The 18,745-nt window shown below is 39.1% G+C and overlaps 1 protein-coding gene across 1 annotated transcript; it reads right to left on the bottom strand.

Annotated features, from left to right (window-relative positions):
* Positions 1–114: 114 nt before the first annotated feature.
* LOC137967352 (autophagy-related protein 9A-like) lies at positions 115–18,619 on the bottom strand. The gene is made up of 24 exons (XM_068813883.1): positions 18,038–18,619; positions 16,501–16,544; positions 15,926–15,990; positions 15,043–15,162; positions 14,548–14,683; positions 14,328–14,430; positions 14,001–14,100; positions 12,376–12,492; positions 12,226–12,243; positions 11,809–11,908; positions 11,631–11,671; positions 11,432–11,494; positions 8,961–9,035; positions 8,250–8,359; positions 5,348–5,388; positions 5,158–5,253; positions 5,011–5,049; positions 3,106–3,285; positions 2,471–2,554; positions 2,328–2,394; positions 1,767–1,840; positions 1,190–1,330; positions 607–746; positions 115–252 (listed from the first exon to the last, which is right to left on the bottom strand). The coding sequence occupies exons 1-24, from the start codon at positions 18,153–18,155 to the stop codon at positions 231–233; spliced, it is 2,094 nt and encodes a 697-aa protein (XP_068669984.1). The 5' UTR covers positions 18,156–18,619; the 3' UTR covers positions 115–230.
* Positions 18,620–18,745: the final 126 nt, after the last annotated feature.

Raw genomic sequence — 18,745 nt, 5'->3', positions numbered from 1 at the left:
TCGATGTCTTTGAAACTGCCCGCGTTTCAGTTGTATTGATCAGATCCATATTGAATAGGGGTATAACTGATCAAAGACTGGTAGCTATGCGTAGATTAAAAAAGCCAGAGGCTGATTGATTTTCATTAGTTTCATCACGGGATTCAAAGCACGTATATGTGCTCACTTGGTCGCTTTCAAGTTAAAATCGAGAATTGTTGAGTGAATTGGTAGCATTTGCCCCTCCGCTGTCAGACAATTCCGCCAGGGTCCCTGAAAAACCGGAACACACAAGATAAATTACAGAATAGAAGAGTGGGAAATGGCCCGAGTTGGAAGGGGGAGGGGTACTTCCAGAAAATTTGGGTGGGGCCCGCTTCCTGAAACCCTTCCCCCCCCCCCAGGAAAGGGCATAGACTGCTCCTTGTAAATGTTTTCAACGACAGATTTGGTCCTTCAAAAATTGCTCTTGTTCACTGAGCGCGAGACAACCAACAAGGCTCAGGGAAACGCTAAGTGGAGCCGAATGAGTGGGAATTTGAGCGCTTTCCACACGTGTATTTTAATGAGGAGTTTGTTCCCCCTCCCCATTAGTAAGCCAGGCTTTGCATAGTGAAGTTGGATTACCTAAGCACTTTTGCTTCACTCCTATGTTCTTCATCAGACGCCACTGATGTCGATGGTTGCTGATGTAACATAGCCGCCGAAGTTGTAACTAAACTGGCTCCTTGAGGTGACACTGACTGTTCAACCTGACGATCTCGCAGCTGAAATAGAACTCAAGATTTATTTTTCCTTTTTTATCCGGCCTCATTAGGTCGTCGCATCAGTATTCTTCTAGGTCGACCTTTTACCCCAACAGGCACTCAACGAACGCCGCCACAACACTCAGCCGAAAAAACCTGGCAGTTGATCGTTTGACTGCGTGAGATGTAATAAACACCCACCTTTAAAATATTTACCCGCATTAATAGGTCCACATTATTCTATGCTTTCGAATTAGCTCCTCTTGTCTATAAGCTCAGAATTCAAATCTTGCCGAAAAGGGGGCTAATTTGAAGAAAATGAAAATAAATAGGAATCAAAACTGGAAGAAACTTTGAAATGGTTTTGGTGTATGGTTCCACATTACTACAGGACTGCGATAAATAGAATAAATATGCCTGAACTAACGGGAACCTAAACATTACCGACTTCAATATCTACACACCTCATGCAAGTACATCATACTTGAGTTCATCTGAATTTCTCGCAATTGAACCTGCTGATGTGGTGCCACCGTGGTACTACCCAATGAAGCAAGCGATGGATCGCTGAAGCTCATGGGATTCATATAGGGCAAGCCCTGAAACTGTCATGTAATAAAGAAAAAGAGGTGAACACAAAATGCGCTTCATAGACAAGCAAGTTCTTAAATAAGTCACAATACAAAACTATCTTTGAGTCTAAGCTAGGGAGTCAGGATGGCATAGTGGTCATCAACCGCACCTCCCCGACCAGTGCAATTGTATGTGGGATGAGTTCTAGTCGATAAAATATACTTTATCGAATTTTGCGACATTTCAGCAGCCGTACGGATCAACCTGACGAAAGAGGTTTTTTCCTCCGGGTGCTCCAGTTTTCCTCCCTCATCAAAATCAACTCCCAGCTAATGACATCTGGCTGAGGAGCTGTGCTCCTTAGGAGCTTTCTGAAAACCAACTTGCGTGATTGAAAGCTTCCTAATAACAGATCAAAGATTGTTATCAATGTTAATCTTGATCCCTGACCTGTCCCTGCCTACTTACGCTGCCACTCCTATAGTCAGGAAGGGAATGTTCTTGGGACACTGCGGCGCTTAGGTTAACGCCTTCTTGGATCGCTAAAATGAGAGAAATATCAGTAAGGATTGGATATGCTATTTTAAAATATGCATTTTGTCGTGTTTGGGTGACTTTGTCCGAGATTACCTTTTGCAAATAGCGGGAGTATAGCTGTCCTGGCGAACGTAAGAAATTCGTCTGAAAGGATGACCTATCTACTTGTCACATTTTTTTATCAAAAAGAATAATTGCACGCCAGGAACCCATGAACATTAGGTTCCTGTGCTCGAGTTATGATAAGGTACTGGGAAGACTGATCAACGAAATGTTCAACACAAGATGGCGGATCAACTCAGCTGTCTTGCAAAGGTGCATAAGTACCGTACGGATACAACCTCATCGTATCCGGCCGACTCAATAACTGCATAACGCCGGCACTTACTAAAAATGTCCGCCCAAGTCATCTGGGACGGATCAAAAGTCTCCTTCATTTATACTAAACAATTTTTGTTATACAGATGATTTGTCTAGCCCGGCACTACTTACCATTTTCCTTGATGGTGCTGATGAACTGAGCGCCTCTATCTGATGGTTTCCATGTAGGATTTCGGATCTTAAAAATAAAAGCCACTTGATTTTCGATGGTTCATGGACCACTTTTGGCATAACCTCACATAACATATACTTACAGAAAAATTAACAAGGGAAAGTTCTGTTTTTCCATGTTCTGCTTGTTCATACTGCGTTGCTTCTGTCAGGCCCTCACTTAGCCACTAAAAGTTGAGAAACATGATGATTTTAACATTCTGTTAACCAGCGCGAAAAAAAAGCAGCGACAGTCGGTAACTGCGCACACTTCTGTTGAAAGTGTGAGAACCAATACATATACATACTTAATTGACAACTCCCCGTAGGGGCTTTTCAGTGCCAATGAAACACAAGCACGACGAACCCTAACCCTAATCCAACAACAACTGTTAACAATCCCAGCTGGCCGGAGGCAAACCAGTTGGCTATTTACAAGCGCAGCTGAGAAGTTGAACCATGGACTACCAGCAACAAATTGTGGTCAGAACGTGTCTTGAACCCAGATCCCGGATCCCAAGGCAAGCGCCGTAACCACTTGTCCACACTGCCTCTTTTTATAGAATATGCATTGAGAAACTAAATTCATTTTACTACGATGGCATAAATGAACGGTTCTGAGAGTTTCGTGCAAGCGTCTCCCAAGTGTTGATTGCAGAATTGCTCACTCATATGGAACTAACTAATCTAATAGAGCTGGTGCAGACCTTGATTTATTCTGGCTGCGAAGTACACATACCTCTGGATTGCCGTGTCTTTTAACGTCCATCTGCGCAAACGAACAAACATCACCGACGCCAACAACATCAACAGTGAAGTTTCTAAAAAAGTCCACGATTTCTATAGCTTTGTAACGCAAATTAAAACACAACAGGAATGGCGTGATAACAGGGCTGACCAATTCTTGAATAACGTACTCCTGGAAATATGCAAGAAAGCAAAATTATTTTTCAATACCTCTCACTAATCGAGTTTTTACGCCCTGCTCATCTCTGGTCATAAACTGAACTGTGCAACTTGTTCAAACGTTTCTTACAGAGTGAAACGGAAAAAATGACAATCGAATCGAGAGGTAAACTACAGAACACACTCAATCGGACCGCTTTGTAGAATATGGCCGGTAAAATAGGATACTGGCACATGAGCTACATGAAGTTTATGCAAGCTGAAAAATACACCACTTTAACTAGGCGTTTATCCTCTATTTTAAATAAATAAATAAATAAATATATATATATATAAATATATATATATATAAATATATATATATATATAAATATATATATATAAATATATATATATATATACTAGCTCGCTAGTTTGAGCACTCTGGCATGACTTGGATGTACCACATGCGTGGGACATCTGGGGTGGCTTTATAGCTTAACCTCCATCCTAGACATCAGCACTGCACTGATGAGGCCCAGAAGGCCGAAACAGTACTGTCTGCAGTTAGATATAGCTCTTTGGCATTACAAAGCTTTTACTTTCATGTTCAAATTGAGCACTCTACTAGGATGAGCCATTGCCGCTAGCAATTGCGCATGCTCACTAGCTCGCTAGTTTGAGCACTCTGGCATGACTTGGATGTACCACATGCGTGGGACATCTGGGGTGGCTTTATAGCTTAACCTCCATCCTAGACATCAGCACTGCACTGATGAGGCCCAGAAGGCCGAAACAGTACTGTCTGCAGTTAGATATAGCTCTTTGGCATTACAAAGCTTTTGCTTTCATGTTCAAATTGAGCACTCTACTAGGATGAGCCATTGCCGCTAGCAATTGCGCATGCTCACTAGCTCGCTAGTTTGAGCACTCTGGCATGACTTGGATGTACCACATGCGTGGGACATCTGGGGTGGCTTTATAGCTTAACCTCCATCCTAGACATCAGCACTGCACTGATGAGGCCCAGAAGGCCGAAACAGTACTGTCTGCAGTTAGATATAGCTCTTTGGCATTACAAAGCTTTTACTTTCATGTTCAAATTGAGCACTCTACTAGGATGAGCCATTGCCGCTAGCAATTGCGCATGCTCACTAGCTCGCTAGTTTGAGCACTCTGGCATGACTTGGATGTACCACATGCGTGGGACATCTGGGGTGGCTTTATAGCTTAACCTCCATCCTAGACATCAGCACTGCACTGATGAGGCCCAGAAGGCCGAAACAGTACTGTCTGCAGTTATATATATATATATATATATATATATATATATATATATTGTCATTAATTTTGAGGCAAATGGCGTCGTGCAATTCCCCGACATACATAAGTTCCCCATGCCCTGCTTTAATTCGCAAAACTTTGTTTTACCAAACGAATTGACAAATGTAACTTAACCACCGTAAGAAGCATTTGTGACCTGACGTTTCGAGCGTTAGTTCCTCTTCTGTTGGCTCTGAATCTTCATGCTTTGTAATGCTAACCACAGAATGCGATGTGGTCCAGTAATCAAGGAGGAGATACTGGGTTCAGATCGAGCGCTGACCTCCAGGGGTACCGAATTCCAATTTAGTACGCTTCGTAGATAGCTAACTAACAATTTCGTGTTTCAAAATGATCCTTTCCGTGTACATTGTTCAACATACTTCAAGCTTTGAAATACAAACGAGTGCAAGTTGTTAGTCCTTTATCGACTCACCGCTTTGTACTGAAAGACTTGGGAAAACTTCTTTCGCACCTGAAAGAAAGCAAGAGAAAACATTGATCAACCGGAAGGGCTGTCTTGGAATACCATCCCTCTACAGAATGTTGTACTCGCAACAACACCAAGCCACAAAAGTAAAACCTCTTTAGTATGAGCTTTTCCTTTCCAAGCATCTGGAATGTAATGGGTATGTGATACAATCTGTTTTAACAGTTGCTCAGGATCCCACACTGTATTCTAAAACAAGAAAGAAAGTAGAGAGAAAATCAATACAAAGAAGCTTCCGGTAGGCAATCAACATTGTAGAAATAAGGATCATGAAAGTACAAACCTCGTCGGGTATGAATATGTAACACGCTCTTATTATCAAACCTGAAAGACAGATCAAGCAGTTAACCATTACAAATAACTGTTATTCAATTGGGTTTGCGTCGGGCACTGATATCCCTAAGCTACACCACCACCAAGGTGGAGAGAATTTAAGGTAGGTCTCAATTGGCTTCCATGAATTTTTTAAAAGTTTGCCGATAGTTCTACCACAGATTGCTAATTACTATTCTACAATAAAAAATGGGGGCCACCGAGTTCATTTTTGAGATAGAAGCAAGTAAAGACAAAATACTTGGAGACCGTTCATGTTGCCATTGTAACCTTTTACGTCATAATAATGGGCGCATTTTGTTAAGCGATAATTGGTGTTTCATATGGTACCATAACATTGTTATTACATGATATAGTATAGCAAATATAATAAGGTCTCTTAAAAGTGGTGAAACTGCTTCAGTCACCTTTACGTGATACTATGATAAAAAATCACCACTTTTTTCCTTCAGATTTTGAAAGTGTGTTTGCTTAACACCTGCCTGGAAAAAAATTTGAGCTTTGATTTTTATTCAAAGACTGTTTTCTTTGAGTGTAGGTTTTGGATTTCACTGTCCGCCATTACTCACGCTCAAAACTGACCGACTGGACCTCCGAAGGTTGGATCTAGGAAAAGTAACGTCACTCACTCAGTAGCTTAAAAGTTTCAGCGTGTAAACGCAGTTTTTTAGTATGTAAAACACGAATTTCAAAATCTGAAAGCCTGAAACTCCCGTGCTGCATATTAATTCAGTCGCGGGTAAACGCATTGCATTCTTAAAGTAGTTTGACGTCATTTCTTCCTCGATCTAGCTCTCTCAAGATATTAAACTTAGTACTGGCGGACCATTAATTAAATGGGAAAATTCCAGTTAAAATAAACAAGTTCCTTTTCGAAATTAAGGCTTGAAACTTGGGTCACTTAGGGCGCGTTTTTTAATTCACAATTCTGGAATGAGAATGGCTAGAATGTAAAATGCGCGCGTTTTTCTATTCCGCATTCCTATTCCGGAATGGACAGAACGCCATTCCATCCATTCTGCTCCCAAGGGCAGAATGAACAGAATGTTGCGAATGAAAATTCAAGATGGCGGACGGCAAGATGAGCGCTGCGGATTCAAATATGTCTCTACCGGAGAAAAAATCAGGTTACACTTTTGGACACAATGAAACATTGCTTCTAATTTCATTGTACCAAAAGTACGAGGTTTTTCAGTGATGTTTCGTACAAGAAAAATGCAATTTGGCAATTGATTGCCTCTCCTTTGTACATAGGACTGCCAAAACATTCAGCAAATCCAAAACAGTCTCCCGATTTTCTTCCTCCTCTTTGTTGACAAGGAAAATTGCTTCGACAACGGCAGCAAGGTCAGCCTCTTCGTCGGCCGTCATATTTGTTATCCTCGTTCCAGGACCGCTCATCTCGACTGACGTTTTTTTTATGCAGACAAACCGAATTATTCCTAGCATTCCGTACCTACCATTCTTATTCCAGAATTTTGGATAAGAAAACGTGCCCTTAGTGTTTAGTTAACATATTTTGAAATACGAAGGAAAGAAACATTTGATTTTTTGATCATAGTACCACTTTAAGGTTCCTAGACTCTAGAATATCCAGGAACTCAGCAGCGTCAGAGCCCGGTTGGGGTTGGGGGAAGGACTCCCATATAAAAAGGGCAGGGGTGCTCGTCGTTTTTGGTATCTCTTAGGGTGTTCAGCCTCAAAAGGTCCACAGCGGAGCTTTAGCGGTACCTTTTAGGGTATTGAGCCTAAAAGCTATGACAGGAGACATTTGACAATTAACTTAATTTAATTTTGTCAAATTAAAACCCATAATTTGGTACCTTTTAGGGGTGAAGAAAATTTCATGCCAGGCCCACAAGACAGGATCTTAGTGGTTCTTTCTTAGTGGTTCTTTCCAATATTTCCAACGAGCACCCCTGTTCTTTTTATATAGGAGTACCCGCCGGGGTCAGAGTTGGCCACGTTTTACTGAAATTGCCAATGATCAGCAAAGGCTCAGTCGAGAGTTTTATGCTTTCCAAGTAAGATGTGAATTCAGCAAAAAAGGTTCTGGCAATAACTGGGTGGGGAGGTGAAGCATGAGTATGGAGGGCGATAGAGATCACAAGCCTCGCGGAATTGAAGCGCCAAGTGTTAAACCGTTTCAATGAACTCGAAGGACACTTCTTCTTTGCTAATGACCGTTTTCAAAGTCAAGTTTTCTCTGCAGAGGAGAGCAAATCCACCTCCTCTGCTCCCGTGGCGTATAGCCAGAAGGATTTATTTCCAGGCTTGCCGCAACGTCATCATCGGTCGACCAAGTTTCTGCCAATGCGATTAGGTCAGCTTTAGAGTGATAACAAAAATCAAGAAACTCTGCAGACTTGGACTTTATCGGCGAGTATTGATCAAGCAGAAAGTCATGGGCGATAAATGTGGAGCACCATTTGTTGATAAGTCAACGAGATTAGTTAGACTTCTGCTCCCAAAAAGTTGAAATTTACTTGTCCTAAAACGTCCCCCACCAACACTACTGAGTTATAATTACAAGGAATACTTCAAGGTGCCTAGTGGTCTCTCCAAACTTTCATCGCAACAAAGTCCCATGTTATTGTCACTGAAAAAAAACCCAGTAAGTGGTAACGTCCGTGTACAGCACTATTGACAATGGTCACCACCAGTCCTTGTTTCCTTCACAGTGTCTGCAAATGATGCCATGTCATTAAATTCTCGTCCACTTTTTCCACAACTAAGCTATCACTCGTCTAATACCTTTCTTATCAAGCCAAGAGCACGTGTAAATGTCTGCAAGTGCACTATGTGTGCGATACATTCAAAGAGGACAAACCAACAAAGCTCAGACGACTTACCTAAAACTGCTATCACAGTGAGCACGTGTTCAGCTAGTAAAACATCTTTGTCTAAAAGGGTGAAGACTGTAAGAACGGCAAAGAGGGCACCAGCAAAAAATGCTAAGTTCCTGCCAAAAAATTACACGTGTACAGAGTTTGACTCATCTTCAACTTGCACATTTTTAATGGAAGAATTTGTTTAGTTGTGGCTAAAAAGTTTATCCTTCGTTTAAAATTTCAAAACATCCATGTTTGGTTCTTCTCTTGGAAGGCCCATCTCTGTAATTATGATGTCTAAGCAAGTATGCCTCAAGATAAAGCAACGTTGTGGAGGAGAAGGGTGGAAATTGGGAAGCCCTGCAATATTCTTCTTCTTCTTCTTCTTCTTCTTCTTATTATTATTATTATTATAATTATTATTATTATTATTATTATTACTATTATTATTATTATTATTACTGTCTTCCACAGCTTGCAACAAGTCAGCATGACACATGACGGTACTATGAGAGAGAAATTGATTGACATAGGGGACAAAAGAGAGCTCATGACCCTCATAATGAGTTGACGAGAATAAATGGAAGAGGGTGATCTCATGATCCCGAGATGTTGTTGGCTGTGCAGGCTCACCCTTGCATCCCATCGCATTCTTTCAAATTGTGACACTTTGTGAAAGACAACCCAAAATTGAGTTTAAATTTGTTGAATATCATCGAATGTAATACTTACTTGGCAATGATTGCAAAAAATGGAGAAACAAAGAGATTCATGTATTTTGAAGCGGGCTCATATGCTTTACTTAACCTACAAGCAAGATAAAAAAAGACTCAAATCACTTGGGCACTAAGGAAAGAGGGGACAATTTCTCACCTACCAGAAATTCTTTACCAAGAATATGAGACCTTTACCAAGCTAAAATTTGTGAAATACAGAACAAAGAGCAAATTCACTGCCAAAAGGTAAGGCTAGTTTGACTAACCACACAAGCATGAGCATAAGCAACATACGCATTAATCAGTGTCTTTTGCTATAACGAATGTTACTTAGTGGAACCCCCCTATGACGAAGTGCCACAGTACCGAAAAAATAGTTTGTTACAGCGGGGTCTTTGCTATAGCGAAGACCCCGTTATAACGAATTATCTGGTTAATAGCAAAAATGTTCGTTATAGCGGGGTAATTTAATAAATAACAATTCAATATTGCACGTCGAAAAACAATCTTGTTGTTCATTTGATAATGTAAACTGTAAGTGTAACGTGCTGACAATCAATACATCAAATTTAAAAACACTCTCAAATTATCTTTAAAATTCAGAAGTAACGTGTCAGCACTGCAATAGTACAGTACACATATTTCTCAAAACCGTAATAAAGCAAGCTGTGATTTCTACTCAAATCTGTCGTTTTTACTGACTGCTGCGAGCGACTGGACAAAATATTCGTTATAGTGGGGTAAATTGTGCGTTAGGACCATCAAACTCTATTCGTTACAGCGGGATTCGTTTCTACATATTTTATTGTACTTCTGCCAGGCTTTCAGATGTTGTTCGTTAGAACGGGGTCTTCGTTATAGCGGGGTTCCACTGTAATGGGTTTTCATATGTTGCGCCTGCATCATTAGTGCATCACGGGCCCTGAGTATCAACACCAGATCAAAACACCAATAAGGGTCCGTAATGATTTACATTTGGGACATTTCACCTCTGGAAGTTCCATCTGCCACGATAATTTACATTTATCTTGACCCTAAGCTATGGTTAGAAGTCGATCTGAGGTTACCTCCATAAATAGACAGTTTTAAACCTGTATGACACCAACCTCCCAGGGTCTCTCTCAACATAACATAACAGGTCTAACATATTGATATATACTTAATTTAATGTGGATATGCACCAAATAACTAATGAAAACCTAACAACTAAAAAACGCTAATATCACCATTCACCAAGGTAAAATCACGAATTAAACACTGATTTAAACTATTTAAAACTATCATTACAATATTACTGCCGCAGTGCTTTGTTCGATATGCTATTATGTATTGTCAATAACATGTCTTGAATTAACGATGAAATGATACATGAAATGGATCATATATGAAATCAAGTGAAGCTATGATCCTCGCAGTTAAGAATGCAATTTCTGCAATTGCGTAAAGGAAGCCTGAAAAATTCAGGACTTTAAAGGGGTTTGAACCTGTGACCTCGCGATACCGATGCGACGCTCAAACCAACTGAGCTATGAAGCCACTGGCATTGGGAGCTGATCATTTGTGGGTTCAAATGTTCCCATGAGGAATGAATCAACGATGAAATGATACATGAAATGGATCATACATGTATATGAACTGTGGATATGAAATCAAGTGAAGCTATGATCCTCACAGTTATGAACGCAATTTCTGCAATCGCGTAAAGAAGCCTGAAAAATTTGGTGCAACGCTCTAGCCAACTGAGCTATGAACCCTCTGACGTTGGAGGCTGATAATTTGTGGGTTCCAATGTTCCTGTGAAAAATGAATCAACGGTGAAATGATATATGAAATGGACCATATATGTACTGCGGATATGAAATCAACGTCAGTGGCTTCATAGCTCAGTTGGTTAGAGCGTCACACCGTTATCGCGTTGAAGTCCCTTTGAAGTCCTGAATTTTTCAGGCTTGTTTACCAAATTGCAGAAATTGCGTTCATAACTGCGAGGATCACAGCTTCACTTGATGTCTTGAATTCTTCGAGATTCCATGGAGGGTAGAGTTATCCTTTCCAAGTGATGCCGATAGGATGCATGTTTATCATTATAGCCAAATCTCAACGCCCTTTCATTCACTTTTTCGATTTTTGTAGTGTTTCTTTTTCCGCAATGGTGCCAAACTTGGTTGCAGTAATTAAAGTTTGGTATTATGAACTAACGATATAACGATTCCTTGGTTTTAAGGTTGGTTTTTTCTCTGCCTCCATTGTCCTCAACGATAAAGAAGAGAGACCCTGGCAATGAGGTTGATATGACAATACTACATGTATAATTCACACCCACTGACATGGGAAATGTCTAAATTGAAGAATTTAACCCATTGACTCCTCGAAGTGAGACTTAACAGATTGTATGTACTGTCTAATTCCAGACGATTTTACTCATCAACTGGGTCTTAGGTGCTTCAAGAGTGAAGAGTAGCAAGTTACACATGACTGTCCACTTGCCTGGTATCAAGCTCATGGTCAAGCTCATTAAAGTGGCGAAAAAACAGCCTCCCATAGCAAGACCTGTTGAGAACAAGAATGCTATTAACAAGGAGTTCTGCATCTTTGTCAAGGGACAATCCCAAGGAAGTTACAAAAGTGCTGCACGTCTTTAAAAGTTACCATAAATGATTATTTTAATAAGGTGTACAGGCATTACCATCTTCGGGCACCAAAAGAATCAGGCTCTCTTTTTACCATCTGTAAAATGCAAACATTAAAGCTGCCAATTAACATGGAAGCAATGGCTGCATGATTTACCATTGCACCACATGACCTTCAGATAAAATTGAAACTGGATGATTTTATGGTTCCCAGTAACTACAAATTGGACTTACCTCTGCATAGGTGAAGAAAGAATACAAAATGACCCACAAAAGAATAAATGGTGAAAGAATGAAGTTTGCTATTCCAATCCAGAAAATACGCCTTGACAGTCTAAAATGGGATTAAGAAACAAATGCATTTAGGGTGACCAATAACATTTTGTCTTTGTTTGAATACAATTATGCAATACAATACTGACAACACTACCGGTACATGTATTGCACTTAACTGGTTACAATTTCACTTTGGTATGTAATACAAAGGAAAGACACATAAACAATAATATAATAAAAGTGATAGTTATTATATTTAATGCATGACGGCTAATAGAACCACAAGGTCACAAGGTCAAGATAAAACACAAGGGGAACTACCTACTGGATACAAAATATGGAAAAAAAATCATGTAACATCTATATGCTGTTTACCTGTTTGCCAAAACAAATCTGCAAGAAATTGGAGCAATAATTAGGGTTTGGAATCAACACATGGTATCATAAGGGCAGTTGCATTGCAGCTTATGCAAATTCAAGCACAATGATTGTAATTATTTAACTCAGCTATGTCAGAATACTGACCTGTTGGCAGGATTCCTGTACTCTTCGCGTAATTTCCAATTATTTTGAAAAGGACTTCCTGGGCCCCAGAATAGAATAAGTTTGAGGTTGTACTTCATTCCTTCAGTCAAAAATGCTCTGCACACAATGCAAAATATTTCAGATTATGACTCGTCACAACAATAGTTAATTTTGTAAGAGAGAAATGTTCCTCACACTTTTCTGGACAATTTTGACCTGCTCCCAACTGAGTGAGTTCATACATGTAGTCAGTAGCAGCCTGCATAGCAAGAGTTTCCGTTGGGTTTAACAGAAGAGAACATTTGACTGAGCAAAAAACTAAGTGAGGGGTGAGCGGGGGAGGAGGGAAGGAAAATTAATGCTTGCCGGATTGCTAGATAGCTTTGGGGCCAGTCAAACCAAATGATAAGTGCAGAACATGCAGAGCCGATTTCCAAATTATTAAATACCGTCTTCCTTAACGTAAGTGAGTCTCTGGTGAGATGATGTCGACATATTTAAGAGTGCCTGTCTGTAAACATCAAAGATATTGTGGCAAGGTTAGAACATTTGATTTCATGTTGAATAGACTGGGATGTAACTAAAATCACTCCATAGTTTTTTCAGTGAAATATCCCTTTATTTCAAAGAAAAAGGCAAACAACGAAAATCAGTTAAAATGCCATTTGCATTATCCTTTCCAGATAATCATTCCTTTCCTCTAAGACGAAAAATTGATCGACAGTTATCAATATGTACATCTCAAAAAGGCCATGCCAATCAGATCCTAGCATTTGTGGGCAAACGCATTCTTCGGAATGTTGGGGTTGGTCATTTTTGCTCTCACCCCACTATTTTTGCTCAGTCAAAACGTAGAAGAAGCCCGCTTCTCAAGATTTCTCTTCTGTGCCCCATGGAAACGCTTGCTACGCAGGTTAAGTCGATAGAGCATTGCTCCGACATAGCAGAGGTCATGGGTCTGAATTCTGTTGAAGTCACCTGAATTTTCCAGGTGTCTATAAGAGTTCAATTAAGTGTGAGGGAGGATCACTTCTCTCTTTCATCTATAACCTGCACTTCATAATTATAATACATCATTTATTTCTGCATTAATGGTTCATTTTATTGTAATTTATTCACTTTTATCTATGCTCTTCCAGTGTCATGGCAACAGACAAGTTGGTTGGCCTAGATATCACAGAAATTAATGTAATCTTTGCATTTTTACGCTTGTCAAAAAACAATGAAAGTTCCCTTATTAAAGGATTTTTCTCTTCATCATTTTTTACATGATTGGCCCGGACAAGCTGTCTGAATTGGCACAGGACCGTTGTGGTTGGAGGAAGCTTGTAGTCGCCTGCTCTGCAGCCGACAGATGATGATTTTCTCATTAGTTCAAAGCTTGTGGCTAACAGGCCAAGAACAAACTGTAAAATCAAATGAGCCAATTAAAATTGATTTTTAGCAACACCAAATTAGGGTACCATTTTACAGAGATAGAAGGCCTCATTTCTCAAAAGTTGACACATTATTTAAACAAGCGTGTGAATCAAAAACAACAAGCTCGTATGATTCTATACCACTATATGTTGCTTGCAATTAGTGCAATTTAAACATTTACTGCTTAAGGTTTCTTCACTTGTTACCTGTCTCCCACCAGTGGAAAGTTATAGGAACAAGAGATCACAGACTTGTTCTGCATTGCCAACAAGTAATTCTTCCATCTCAAAATGCGATGATGGATATCTACAAAGTAAAATGAAACCAAATTATCAAATCAATGCAATTCTTAATTCTGTCTTTTACAGTGTTATAATGATCTTGTCCGGGTACCTTAAAGGGGTTAGTGTGAGGAAGGCTCCATAATGAATTTCATCGCAAAAATACTTATAAATCTTCAGTTTTATAGCTGCAAACACACTGAATGGATATAAAATGAAATAAGGTTCATTTGCAAGTTACAAATGATGTACCAAGTTCTGTCAACTCTTCCTTGTGCACGCACATCTGATGAATCTTTTGAACTTCTATCAATCGCTTTTGAACATCTTGCCACTGTAGGTTGTTGAGTTCACACTGCAAACAGCATAATTTTCTATTAGATTAAAACAGGTGAAATTTTTATAGCATGCTGCATTGAAAATGACATGAAAATAAACCAATGAATATTGCTTTCATTTAAATGTCATTTACCTCAGGTATTCTCAATGCATTTCTGTAAAAGGCTCGAATCTCCAAAAGCTTAAAAAAATGAATCACAATTCTTGCCAAACGAATAAGCCAAAATATAAAAGCTATGACAAGGCATACAACAATGGCAGGTTCCATACTGCAATGAAAAACGAACAAAGAAACAGAGAATGAGTGGCAAAACTTAACAATGATGATGACAAAAATATTAGATTGCATGAAACAGTCTGTACTTTTAATACAAATTTTGTATTAGAAGTACAGACAGTCTCATGCACTACAATAACATTATCTTTCTAATATCAGTATTAAGTAAAAATTTTAATAAGACACTTGTAAACATGTACCCTTGGTTCATTATCACTGAAGAGACAGGGAGACAAAACTTTTGTAGTGATTACACCGCAACTAAACAGTCTTAACTGACACGGTGTTAAATTCAATTTAGATCTTAAGTATAATATATAAAAGCACAGTTCAAAGTTCAATGTAACTTACTGTTGTATTTTATGGAAATGCACAACATTTGAGAAGGTAGGGGTCTTGTGATTAAACAAAGTGTCGTAATCCACACAGAGAAGCAAGAAGGATGTGAAGAGTACCACAAATACAAATTGGCTATAAAAGAAAAACATTTCATATGGAACATATACAAGGAAGGGTTACCTTTTTGCAAACGTTGGCCATGTGGCACTTTATATTTCAACAGAGTTAACTGTTGTAGGGTAATGTGAAGTGCTGTTTTGTACCCATGTAAAGCATGTGAGCATTAGCCCTACCTTGTAATTGTACATATTCATTGCCATGAATTTGACATCTTCAATTCCCATGACCTGCTCCCCTCTGACCTTGCAACTCAGTTGGTAAAGCAGTAGTGATCTAACCCGAAGGTCATGGGTTCAATTCCCACCCTGGTAAGAGTTTTTCTCTGTCCTTGTGTGGGTCCAATTCCATTGGTAGGGCTAACACTCACATGGTTTACAAGGGTAGAAAACAGCACTTCACATCACCTTACAATAGTTAACTCTGTTGAAATAATTATTAAGTTATATGGAACTTATAGAGCTTCCTGTTAAACAAAGAGGCAATATTTCCAATATTTAAGAACTGAATGTAGTCTCTTCGATAGAGGAAAGCAATTGGGGATCATGGTTTTCATCACAGATCAGACTGAGAAAAAGGACCCAAACCAAGAGAAAAAAAAACTTTTTTTTTTCATTTATACTAGCATTATGTACTCTTGCCTGGGACATTAGGTTCCAGAAACATTCCACAAGGGACAAAACTAAAACAACCACCACTTCCCCTGATCAATCATACCAACTACCTAACATAACTACTTGAGATGACTAATTAAGCAAACAACTAATACTGTACATACATAAGCTCAAAAATCTCATTTAAAAGAATGCACACAAAGCCATTATTTCTGTGATATTCATATATTTGGTAAATAGTCAAGGGATTCATCAGTTAAGACGTGTTGTAATATTCAAAAGAAACTTTACCATCACAAAACTGCATTCATATAAAAATTATTAAATATGTTCCTATTAAAATTATTTCACCATCCAACATGAGTAGTGTGACTTATGGCATAGGGTTTAACTCTCTAATACAGAGAAACACAAGCTGAAAAATGATGATTCTTCCAAAGCAAGCTGATCTGGAGAAATTTCTGTTTACTCCCATTAGGTTTAGACTAAACAGATCAACTGTTTTTTAACCATACATGCACCCTGCTTATTCTGTTCATTCCATTACCAGGAATGTAATATTTAAATAGATTGTTTTAGCATTATTTCTGAAAATGTCCAAAGGGAACAGGTAAAAAGAATAAGTCAAAATAGAACAAGAAAGCTGAACATTTAGCATACTCCAAAAGAATGTGCCCTTAATTTGGAAAAATCACTGATTTAGTGTAATAACAAGATTTCATAGACCATGAAAGGATATCCGAATAAAGAACTCGTCAAGATTTTCTATGTGATTCCAACGCCCTATAGGATAGAAAGAAAACTCAAATTAAGATAATTTGACTTTTTAAGATTTACAATGTACTTTGAGAGGGCAAGTATGATTACAGTTTCTTTGTTCTGAGCCCACACGTTTCACTTGGGACGTTGATTTTTGCATGTGTTGAGCTTAGAACCAAAGACTTGTGGTAGTGGTTGCTCTCAAACTTCAATCTATAACTAGTTGCTTTTCTTCAATCAAGGAATACTTCAGCCTCTCTCTCAAAATGTAAATAGAAAGCAAATTTCATCACTGTACTTTACCATCATGTCATGGTTTATTGCGGCCAACCTACAGGTCAATGTCATTACTGCTTTGTAAATACCAGGCCCCAGTTGTTCAAATGATGGATAGCGCTATCCTCCGCCGGATAAATCACTATCCAACGAATAAGTAATCCAATGGATAGTGACATCATTTTTTTTTTGTCAAAAACAATGTTATGGAAGTAAATATGAAACTAAAAAGATGTTTTCAGCAACCAGTAACATATCTACATTCTTAATACCCAGCAAATTTCCCTCTGACTTATGGCTAAGTTTTGCCTATTTGAAACATTGTGGCAAGCTTGCCCATGCTGGACAGAGTAAGTCAAATGAGAACACTGGAAACATGGTGCCCATTCTTTGCCAAAGGTGTATGAGTACTTTGATCTCCCATAGGATTTCATGAGTCCTTATCAGCCATTTGCAAATGAAACTGCAAAAGCAGCACTTTCCCCTCAGTTCTTTTAAGGCTGGTTCACACATGCAATGCAAATGCAATGCAAGCAATTACATACACGTGACCTACCGTAATACAAGCGCAAGTGTCAACATAAGAAATGGAAAATTTCCCATTTGCTTGCGCTTGCATTTGCATTTCACACATGTGAACTGGTGCAATGCAAATGCAAATGCAAATGTAAGCCAGCCAGCCGAAGACCAAGAAAGAGAAAGAACATCAATGCCAACCCATCTACTTCGTCCACCATCTTGGGATACTCAATTATGTGGGCATGTTTTACTCAGATTGTGTATGCATTGGACAAGTGAACACCCTTGCACTTGCACTGCATTTGTCTTTGCATTGCATGCGTGAACCGGCCTTTAAGACCCCGAGAATTGGCACCTGCAACATTGTGCACAAAAGTCAGTGATAATAATTATTATTGCGGTCTTGATTAATACTTAGTCATAGTCAATGTCTGTTGCATGGTTAATCCATTCATCCCTGAAGCCGTCCCCCATTCACGAACAAAATCGTCTGGCATTAGACGAGGAAAATTTACAAGTCTCACCGAAAGGTATAAACTGATCCGTCAAACCTTGCTTACGTTGTATCATTCTACATAATGTAATGCTACATAACAAACAATTTTGCATGCGAATTAATTAAGACCGCCATGCACTAAGTGAATTTATAAACAAATTGGCCATTACACTTTCATTGTTCTGTAATCGATAACCAACAACTGTGAATTTTCTAAGGACATTACCTTTCTCAATTTCTTCGAATCCCCGGGCACCAATATCAAAGCCCTGCGGAGGTAAATCTTCCTCGGGATCATCAGAATTTGAATTCAATCGTGTATACTGGGTTCGAAATCCAGCCATTTTTTTTTTCAAGCCTCGATAATATTACGTTATTTCAGTGTATATATCAGCGCTCAAGCGTTAAACCAGAGCGACACCTCTATGAATTCCTTGTAAACTGAACAATTCAAAAACCCAAACATGTTTCCTTTTAAGGTTTGTCTTTGCAAGGCAGATGCTCTTTCGACATTTTACTCTTCTTGGTGGTTTTAAGACGAAAAGCAAGCGGTTCGTTTCACAGATGCGTCATGGTACATGAGTCACCACAAAGGCTCATTGGGTACGTTTGACGGTTTAGTTGTTTAACAACGCCGTTCCTTTTGTATCTTTTCTTGGTCTTTTCTGTGTCTCTAATGTTTTGCTTTTTCAGACTGTTTGTCCCACATTTTCTCTTCAATTCTAGGAATTGGAAAAGGAAGTTTTCTTCACCAAAGAGGCCTTGTATATCGTCAGCCTTTTTTCGACTAGTTTTGTTTATATGTCAAGGCGCATGCGTCAATGCCCCAAAGACCCTGAGTTCCAGTGCAACTCATTCCCAGAGCCCATCGCATAAGGAAAAAACAAGACGCAGAAAGCCGTTCACGTGGAATCTTCCTAAAATCATTGAAAAA

The sequence above is a fragment of the Montipora foliosa genome, chromosome 8 (assembly GCF_036669935.1).
Source record: "Montipora foliosa isolate CH-2021 chromosome 8, ASM3666993v2, whole genome shotgun sequence".
NCBI lineage: Eukaryota > Metazoa > Cnidaria > Anthozoa > Scleractinia > Acroporidae > Montipora > Montipora foliosa.
Note: the sequence above shows the minus strand (reverse complement) of the source record. Positions and strands in the feature narration are given on the sequence as shown.